The 10,688-nt window shown below is 33.0% G+C and overlaps 1 protein-coding gene across 1 annotated transcript in view; it reads left to right on the top strand.

Annotated features, from left to right (window-relative positions):
* The first annotated feature begins 1,563 nt into the window (after positions 1-1,563).
* Positions 1,564-10,688, top strand: part of LOTGIDRAFT_198942 (hypothetical protein) — a 12,753-nt gene continuing 3,628 nt past the window's right edge. Inside the window, exons 1-12 of the mRNA XM_009047338.1 lie at positions 1,564-1,638; positions 1,880-2,040; positions 3,013-3,208; positions 4,695-4,769; positions 5,244-5,409; positions 5,708-5,831; positions 6,917-7,321; positions 8,879-8,942; positions 9,188-9,331; positions 9,468-9,600; positions 9,899-10,034; positions 10,157-10,336. Coding sequence (XP_009045586.1) covers positions 1,588-1,638; positions 1,880-2,040; positions 3,013-3,208; positions 4,695-4,769; positions 5,244-5,409; positions 5,708-5,831; positions 6,917-7,321; positions 8,879-8,942; positions 9,188-9,331; positions 9,468-9,600; positions 9,899-10,034; positions 10,157-10,336 — 1,835 coding nt within the window. The 5' untranslated portion in view covers positions 1,564-1,587. The remainder of the gene's footprint in view (positions 1,639-1,879; positions 2,041-3,012; positions 3,209-4,694; positions 4,770-5,243; positions 5,410-5,707; positions 5,832-6,916; positions 7,322-8,878; positions 8,943-9,187; positions 9,332-9,467; positions 9,601-9,898; positions 10,035-10,156; positions 10,337-10,688) is intronic.

The following is a 10,688-nucleotide window of genomic DNA, read 5'->3' as shown; positions in this document are numbered from 1 at the left end:
AATCAGACCTCAATTAATTTCCCCATAGAGAATAAAGAGAGGTGGCCTTCAATATGGTATTAATCAGACCACAATTAATTTCCCCATAGAGAATAAAGAGAGGTGGCCTTCAATATGGTATTAATCAGACCACAATTAATTTCCCCATATAGAAAAATAAAGAGAGGTGGCCTTCAATATGGTATTAATCAGACCACAATTAATTTCCCCCATAGAGAATAAAGAGAGGTGGCCTTCAATATGGTATTAATCAGACCTCAATTAATTTCCCCATAGAGAATAAAGAGAGGTGGTCTTCAATATGGTATTAATCAGACCACAATTAATTTCCCCATATAGAGAATAAAGAGAGGTTGGCCTTCAATATGGTATTAATCAGACCACAATTAATTTCCCCATAGAGAATAAAGAGAGGTGGCCTTCAATATGGTATTAATCAGACCACAATTAATTTCCCCATATAGAAAAATAAAGAGAGGTGACCTTCAATATGGTATTAATCAGACCTCAATTAATTTCCCCATATAGAGAATAAAGAGAGGTGGTCTTCAATATGGTATTAATCAGACCACAATTAATTTCCCCATATAGAGAATAAAGAGAGGTGGTCTTCAATATGGTATTAATCAGACCACAATTAATTTCCCCATATAGAGAATAAAGAGAGGTGGTCTTCAATATGGTATTAATCAGACCACAATTAATTTCCCCATATAGAGAATAAAGAGAGGTGGCCTTCAATATGGTATTAATCAGACCACAATTAATTTCCCCATATAGAGAATAAAGAGAGGTGGTCTTCAATATGGTATTAATCAGACCACAATTAATTTCCCCATATAGAGAATAAAGAGAGGTGGTCTTCAATATGGTATTAATCAGACCACAATTAATTTCCCCATATAGAGAATAAAGAGTTATCACCCATATAGTTTTATTATTATTTAATTATAGTGACATCTGTAGTAAATCCTTTACATATTATTTTATATTGTCATCTATTAATACATATATTATTGTACATTAACAGAAATTTGTATTTGTATATTTCAGCTAATTGTTCACAACTACCTTCAAAGTTGATTTTGGATGTTATAGAAAATATTCTTCTATAGAATAAGTGTGGCCAAGGTCACAAAAAGTTGATATTTATCAAATTTTAGTGGTATTTCATCTTTTTATCCTTTAGAATGCATTTTGCAGACTGTAGGCTGGCTGTATCATCAACTCATTGTTATTTTAATAAACTTATGTATTGACATTATAATGATTTCACCTCATCCTGGGGTGGGAACCAAATTAAACCTTAAGGAGTGAAAGAGAATAATACCAGGTTTCGTTTTGTGGTTCGGATCGTTATTACTTGGTTTATTTAATATAACCAGTATGCAAGGGCAAAAACAAAGTAAGCCTGTTCCAGGATGGGATAAACCGTTTTCTAATGACGATGTTTCGTGGTTTGCGGATTTAGTGGGAGCAAGTCAGTGGGAATCGGGAGAGAATCATATGAAGTTCAAAAGTGATGATGATGATGATTTGTCGATTGGTTCAGCACAAGATGTATCGTCCAATGAATTTAATGATGTGATGTTTGGCAGTATCCTTGGCGTTGTCAGAATTCAACATTTTAAAGGAAGAGTAAGTAGTGATATATAATACGATTTATTTCGGATATTAATAGATTTGTTACTGATTTAAATATTTATGTTTCAGTCATATTGAAAACCTCTGTGATACAAGAAATTCACTATTTCAGTCAACATATGATTACAAAGTTGGTAATAGCTTGATATTGAGAAGATATAAAAAATGTGGCTATTGTAGTCAAGGTATAAGATGAAGTTGGTAATAAATGATCTATATTATTTTTATACTGCAGGTTGAGGCAAAAGAAAAGTTGATGTTAAAACGAGACGATGAGTATTATAAAAATGCTATCCAAGTGGTTAACATGGATTCTGAACAAGTTGGTCATATTAAACGCGATCTGGCGGAAACTTTAACTTTCATACTGGATAATAAACTTGCACGATTAGAAGGGTAGGCAACTCCTGTTTTTTGGAGAGAAGGTTAAGGAAAGCTAACACTAGACCAACTCTTGACAGTTATTTTTACTTTACAACTGTTTTATTAAAGGGGAAGTATGCAGAATTTCCATAATTTAAAACTAGTAAAATATAACAATATATATTTACGTAAACCTTTTAGATAGTTTAAAGGTATGGATCAATTTTTTTAGTTATGTTAATTAAAATTGATAAGGGTTATGTTAATTAAAATTGATAAGGGTTATGTTAATTAAAATTGATAAGAGTTATGTTAATTAAAATTGATAAGGGTTATGTTTTGATAAGAGTTATGTTAATCAAAATTGATAAGGGTTATGTTAATTAAAATTGATAAGAGTTATGTTAATTAAAATTGATAAGGGTTATTTTAATTAAAATTGATAAGGGTTATGTTGATTAAAATTGATAAGGGTTATTTTAATAAAAATTGATAAGGGTTATTTTAATTAAAATTGATAAGGGTTATGTTGATTAAAATTGATAAGGGTTATTTTAATTAAAATTGATAAGGGTTATGTTAATTAAAATTGATAAGAGTTATGTTAATTAAAATTGATAAGGGTTATGTTTTGATAAGAGTTATGTTAATCAAAATTGATAAGGGTTATGTTAATTAAAATTGATAAGAGTTATGTTAATTAAAATTGATAAGGGTTATTTTAATTAAAATTGATAAGGGTTATGTTGATTAAAATTGATAAGGGTTATTTTAATAAAAATTGATAAGGGTTATTTTAATTAAAATTGATAAGAGTTATGTTGATTAAAATTGATAAGGGTTATGTTAATTAAAATTGATAAGAGTTATGTTAATTAAAATTGATAAGAGTTATGTTATTTAAAATTGATAAGAGTTATGTTAATTAAAATTGATAAGGGTTATGTTATTTAAAATTGATAAGAGTTATGTTAATTAAAATTGATAAGGGTTATGTTATTTTAGAGTTGCAGTCATGGGTTATTTATACAAGCATGCAATGAGACTAGAGATAACATTGTGGGGAGATCTGGAGAAGAAGGAGGAAGCGTTTTCTGTTTTAAGATCTCGTGGTTTTACTCCAAAAGAAAATTCTGGTGAAACCTCATCCAGTCAAGCTTCTAGCAGTCATTTGTCTGGTTGTCAAGAATCAGGTCATCAAGTGTCCGGCAGTCATTCAGGTCCAGACTACAGGCATGTCCTGTCAAGCAGTGGTTTCCGTCCACCCAAAAAGGTAAGGATGTTGTTTTTATGTGATGAATACAAGAGTATATTATAACAAGCTTCACATTGGCAATTGATATTGAGCTTATAATATGAAGCTATTACAAAAATGATGTTAAGAAATTGCTTTTTTTCTTTACCTATATTCTATGATCAAGCAAAATAATTCATTTTCCTCTTAGACCAAAAATTTCTTAGCTTAGATATTGGTGTATTTCAGTTTTTTTTTATCAAAATTATGTTACATTTGTTGAAATTTGTCCTGTATCTGAAGGATTTTGATTTTGTAGAATAGAAATGAAACAGGTGGATTATTTGATGCTTCAGATGAGGAAGATGAGGAAGATGAGAACCTCAAACCTGAATCAGATGAGGTATTTAGTGATAGCTAATTAATTAATTATTAAATATATTCTAGGTCCAATCAACCCCCATGAGAAATTGTCACATTTATGATTAGGTATTTATATATTCCTGGATTCTCAGTGTTTTTATGATTAGGTATTTATATATTCCCTGGATTCTCAGTGTTTTTATAATTAGGTATTTATATATTCCCTGCATTCTCAGTGTTTTTATAATTAGGTATTTATATATTCCCTGGATTCTCAGTGTTTTTATGATTAGGTATTTATATATTCCCTGCATTTTCAGTGTTTTTATAATTAGGTATTTATATATTCCCTGCATTCTCAGTGTTTTTATAATTAGGTATTTATATATTCCTGGATTCTCAGTGTTTTTATAATTAGGTATTTATATATTCCCTGCATTCTCAGTGTTTTTATGATTAGGTATTTATATATTCCCTGCATTCTCAGTGTTTTTATGATTAGGTATTTATATATTCCCTGCATTCTCAGTGTTTTTATGATTAGGTATTTATATATTCCTGGATTCTCAGTGTTTTTATGATTAGGTATTTATATATTCCCTGCATTCTCAGTGTTTTTATGATTAGGTATTTATATATTCCCTGCATTCTCAGTGTTTTTATGATTAGGTATTTATATATTCCCTGCATTCTCAGTGTTTTTATGATTAGGTATTTATATATTCCCTGCATTTTCAGTGTTTTTATGATTAGGTATTATTCCCTGCATTCTCAGTGTTTTTATAATTAGGTATTTATATATTCCCTGCATTCTCAGTGTTTTTATGATTAGGTATTTATATATTCCCTGCATTCTCAGTGTTTTTATGATTAGGTATTTATATATTCCCTGCATTCTCAGTGTTTTTATAATTAGGTATTTATATATTCCCTGCATACTCAGTGTTTTTATTATTAGGTATTTATATATTCCCTGGATTCTCAGTGTTTTTATGATTAGATATTTATATATTCCCTGGATTCTCGGTGTTTTTATGAGGATCATGTTAAATTTGTTAAATACTCCAGTAAGTGAAGGTTGATATTTCAGGTTAAAACTGAAATGGATAAATTATTTGATTCGCTAGAAGAGGGGGGCAAGACGGCCATGGCTGAACCAACACAGGTACTTATTGATTAACTAATTAGCTACCATTACAATGATTAGATATAACTTTTGTCCAATGTGAAGCCTTAATAATCCTAATGCTCCAATGCAGTGCTTATTAACCTTAGTGAGATCATTCCTACCTGACAGAGTTCTTCTAAATCTATTCCTCCCCAAAATAAATCAGTTATTTTGAAACGTATTTCACTCCAACAATATATTCAACGATTAACCATAAATAGATATAAAATTATACTCTACATTTCACCATAGTTCAATGTAACCTTTCAGTCGAATGTTCTCTCATGATTTTCTGTATGTCCGGGGTGAATGACGTCATTGTCAGTCAAAGATCACCTTGCCTCCCAATTTTTCTTGTTAGCTCAGACTTCGTGAGACCAAAGCTTGATTCAGTTCGAGCCCCATACTTTAGTTGGTGTTGTCTGTGCAACATGTCATAGTTATTTCATGATTTTTGGTACCATATTTCAGGCTATAAGAACACCGCTATACCCCCATCAGAAACAGGCGTTAAACTGGATGATATGTAAGGAGAATAATGAAGCGTTACCACCGTTCTGGGAGAAAGGAGGACACCGTTATTACAATAGTTTAACAGGGTATACTACTTCTCATAGACCATCTACAGTTCACGGAGGTTTGTTTAGTTTACATGTTTCAGTTCCCACTGTTTTATGTCGGTGTATATTTCTTAATCCATTGATTGAACCATATTCAACATCAGTGTTCAATTTGCATTGTAGCAGTGATAGTTCAGTTTTGAATTTACAGAAAAAGTGTTACCAGCCCTTTCGATGATGTTTCTTTCATTGATACTATGGTTATACAATCAGATTATAATTGTAAATTACAATAATTAAATATTTTCACTTTTCACTGCTAAAATAGTGATCAATACATCAATTGTTTATTATGAAAATGTTTGTTTCTTTCAGGTATTTTGGCAGACGACATGGGACTTGGAAAAACTCTGGAAGTTATCTCCCTTATTTTAACCAATTTCCACGATGGTCAGCCATTGGCCACACCAGATGTCAGTCAAAAACACCTCAGCCAACAGTCAATTTACAAGACTACAGTAGAGGTTTGTACTAAATAATCAATAACCACATTTAACATAACTTTTGGTACCCATACAGATCAACCATTAATGAGATATTTGAAGGAAATGATATACTAACAGCTATGATTAACAGGCCTGTGGCCAGCCCAATGTCTCAGGGGGTGGGTAAAATTTTCTGAGTGGGGAAGCTCCAGCTACAGGCCCGATGATCAAGGATTACTCTCTTCACTGACATTATTTGAATAACAAAATTTGAAACTAAAATATGACACACTGGGAAATCCTGTTTTTATGCATCTGGTATTCGCATTCCCCTTTTTAGGCAAAATTCTTTAATTCACTTGGCCTAATTGATGAGAGATAATGACTTTTGGTTTTTCCAGAAATCAACAAACAGAACACAGGCCGGTTCGTCAAAGACAACCTCAAAAGCCAACCACTATCATCAATGTCCTGTTGATGATGTAATTTATATCGAAGATTCTGATGAAGAAGAAGAAAGAAAGGCAGCAGAATCTCTGAGAATATTTCAGAGTAAAGTTCCAAAATGTACCTTTAAACTATTTGATTCCAGTTCAGAATCTGGAGATGTGAAAAAAACACTGTTGAAGAATAAATCGCAAAGTTTCCTTGATGATGATGATGATGATGATGATGATGATGATGATATTCTTCAAGTTGCTATATCTAGAAATAAAACTAATAGTGCTTCATGTGTAAACTTAACATCCCATAGTGCTAAACATAACAACATGCTTGCTACTAACAACAGACAAGTTCAGACAGCTGCTGACATTTTGCGCGATTTTCTTAATTCAGACTCTTCATCAAACTCTGATGATGTTGCTGTGAAAATGAAATCAAACGGACGTGAAGATGAATCACTTGACCCTAAATCAAATAACCCACAAGTTGTTCATATCAGTGAATCTAAGTTGAAAAATATATCAGGAAAAAACATTGTGATTGAAATATCCCATAGTAATAAACATAACGCCATGGTGGCTACTGACAACAGCAAGGTTGTGACTGACAACAGCAAGGTTGTGACTGACAACAGCAAGGTTGCTACTGACAACAGCAAGGTTGTGACTGACAACAGCAAGGTTGTGACTGACAACAGCAAGGTTGCTACTGACAACAGCAAGGTTGTGACTGACAACAGCAAGGTTGTGACTGACAACAGCAAGGTTGCTACTAACAATGGACAAGTTCAGACTGTTGCTGATGTCTTGCTCGATTTTCTTAAACCAGATTCTTCCAACGACTTTGAAGTGAAATCAAATGAACATGAGGTCAAATCATTGGACCCTAAATCAAATGACTGTGAATTTAAGTTGAAAAATAAATCAGAAAAAAAGATGCTAACTGACAGTGATAAAAATTCTAATAGTGCTCCATGTATAGACTTAACATCACAGGGTGCTAAACATAGCGACATGGTTGCTACTGACAACGGACAAGTTCAGACTGTGGCCGACGTCTTGTTCGATTTTTTTAATTCAGACTCTTCATCAAATTCAGATGGACGTGAAAGAAACAGAAAGAAAGCAACACGATACGTTGAAGTTAATTCTGACGATTCAGATAAAGAAATTAAACCACCAGCTAAACGAGGTCAGTAAATCTGCATTATAATTAGAATTAGTTTACAAATCTTTTTCTTTTTACTCTGATAATTTTCATCTGCACGAGATAGGATGCAAAAAATAAATTTGATATTGAACTCGCCTAAAGACTTGCCTAATATTTATGATGTTACTTATTGTTTTTTAGCCCGATACAACTCTTTGCCTGAAAAACTGAAAAATGGAGAAAAAAAACCAACCATTTCGGTTCAATCTAATCCTGTACAACCTAATCCAAGTCAATCTAATCCTGTTCTACCTTTTCCTGGTACAACTGTTCCAGATCAACCTATTCCAAGTCAATCTAATCCTGTTCTACCTTTTCCGGGTACAACTGTTCCAGATCAACCTATTCCAAGTCAATCTAATCCTGTTCTACCTTTTCCTGGTGCAACTGTTCCAGATCAAAATATTCCAAGTCAATCTAATGCTGTTCTACCTTTTCCGGGTACAACTGTTCCAGATCAACCTATTCCAAGTCAGTCTAATCCTGTTCTACCTTTTCCGGGTACAACTGTTCCATATCAACCTATTCCAAGTCAGTCTAATCCTGTTCTACCTTTTCCGGGTACAACTGTTCCAGATCAACCTATTCCAAGTCAGTCTAATCCTGTTCTACCTTTTCCTGGTACAACTGTTCTATATCAACCTATTCCAAGTCAATCTAATCCTGTTCTACCTTTTCCGGGTACAACTGTTCCAGATCAACCTATTCCAAGTCAATCTAATCCTGTTCTACCTTTTCCGGGTACAACTGTTCCATATCAACCTATTCCAAGTCAATCTAATCCTGTTCTACCTTTTCCTGGTACAACTGTTCCAGATCAACCTATTCCAAGTCAATCTAATCCTGTTCTACCTTTTCCGGGTACAACTGTTCCAGATCAACCTATTCCAAGTCAATCTAATCCTGTTCTACCTTTTCCTGGTACAACTGTTCCATATCAACCTATTCCAAGTCAATCTAATCCTATTCTACCTTTTCTCTTTCTACGTATTTTGTTTCAACCAAATCCTGTTCAACCTAATCCTGTTCAACCCAATCCTATTCAACCCGTTCCGCCTTAGTCTGTTCAAAAATCCCACCAAGTGTGGTTTGAAAATCTCCTCAACTTATATTTTTGAGATTGCCCTTACTGATATAATATTTAATAGTTCCATCCATATGTTTTTATTTACAAAACAAACCATAAATAATGGCTATGTTGATTTGTCAGACATCATGAATATTTATTACCCTTGGTCCCTAATCTTGAGTTTGATGACTGAAAGGTTAATGTTGCTCATCGTTGTTTAAACCATGCCCCCTTATTAGTAATTAGATAAGACCATGGTTCACATTATCTAAATAGCTCTGTATGAGGCAGTGAATTTTTATCAATCAATCTATTTTCAGTGACGGGTAGCTGTAACAGTACGACAGACAAACCACGAACAACTCTAATAATCTGTCCACTGTCAGTTATTTACAATTGGCAGGTAACTTCTTCCTAAATATTTACAATTAAAAAAAATAAAACTTAAAATCTCACACACACACACATAAACGAAAAATTATTTGACATGTTTGATAGCATACGACTGTCAAATTTTAGTGGGATGCAGGCTTAGAATAGGTCAGTTGCCTGAAGATCGCACATCATGAAACTCTGAGTAACAACAACATGTCTTGTTGGGTTCTGTCTTAATATGTCTATTGAGATATTTTATATATATTTATTTAGTGTCAGTTGGAGGAACATGTAAGAGAAGATGTCAAATTAAAAATTTACAAGTTTCATGGCAGTCATCGAACCACTGACAGTAAATTACTAGAGAGCCAAGACGTTGTTATTTCTACTTATGGTACCATAACGGCTGAATTTAAGGTTTGTTTTCATAAAAATAAAGAAATAATTAATTAATCAATATGAATCAGTAATAGTGTTCAAAGCTCAGTGTTACAATTTGAGCCTTCTTATCCAGAAGAAGGTCATCTAAAAGTTCAAAAACTTTTTATTTTAGGGTGGCAATCGTTTACGTAAAATTCATTGGTTACGGATCATTCTAGACGAGGGTCATGAAATCCGAAATCCTGACACCCTGAGGGCCCTGGCTATAACGGAACTGAAAGCTGAAAGAAAATGGGTGATAACAGGTTAGTTTGAAAAGATTCTGTATGTCAAGATTGTTAAATATATGCTCTTATGGGGTGTTCTTAAATCACGCACAAAAATACGTTTTATGCCCCCTTCTTATTTGATACTTATAATCCTGAAATGAGAGAAGTGTTATTATTATTTTCGTAAGCACCAGATGTTTTAATTAAGCCTGTCTTTTCTAAGTAACAGTAAGAGTTATTTAGGAACTGCACATTTAGTTTTGATGGTTGTTCAAGCATTGTTAGAGACTTAATTTATCGTCTGAAGTAACAGTTATGTCCCTTTATCTTCCAGGAACACCAATTCAGAATAACCTCAGAGATTTATATTCACTGGTTAATTTTCTAGATATCAGTCCTCTCAATCAATTATCGTTGTGGCGAAAAACTATTGAACGTCCAATATTCCATGGAGATGAGTCCGCTATCACGTAAGTATTCAACCTTTCATTAATGGATATTCCAGCATAACTTTTAAATTTTCACATTTGAGCAAAGTAAGGCAACTCACAATACATGTTCAAAAAAAAAGGTTTGTGTTGGTGATTTTCAGACGTGTTCGAGCGTTGGTGGCGAATATTGGACTGAGACGAACGAAGAATCAACAAGTTAACGGTAAACCATTGGTTGAACTACCAGCTAGAAATGTATTTATAGAAAAAATCAAGTTTTCTGAAGAAGAACGACAAGTTTATAATGATATGGAGACACATGGAAAACGGATCATAAAAGGGTGAAGAATTTAAATTTAGGTGTCAAAGATGAAAATTGTTTGCTGGAGGACTTGTGCTTAAAGATAAGCTGAAATCGTGCCATTTTAAATTTAAGTCTCAATTCTTGTTGTTGACTGAAAGTAGGTGTCATGGTTAGTTTGCTGAAGGACTTGTGCTTAAAGATAAGCCGAAAATGTGCCATTATAATTGTATGTATTTGCAATCTTTTGTAATCAGAGAGGTAAATTATATTCTAGATCAGAGTCTTTCAAGTAAAAAGCCGCGAGTTGAGAATCCCTGTTCTAGACAACCAATCCTTGCATTCTGCATGAAATTGCCACATTTGGCTTAAGAAAATCTAATTCATTCATT

Source organism: Lottia gigantea (genome assembly GCF_000327385.1).
Source record: "Lottia gigantea unplaced genomic scaffold LOTGIsca_110, whole genome shotgun sequence".
NCBI lineage: Eukaryota > Metazoa > Mollusca > Gastropoda > Lottiidae > Lottia > Lottia gigantea.
This window is presented reverse-complemented; position numbering and strand designations above follow the sequence as displayed.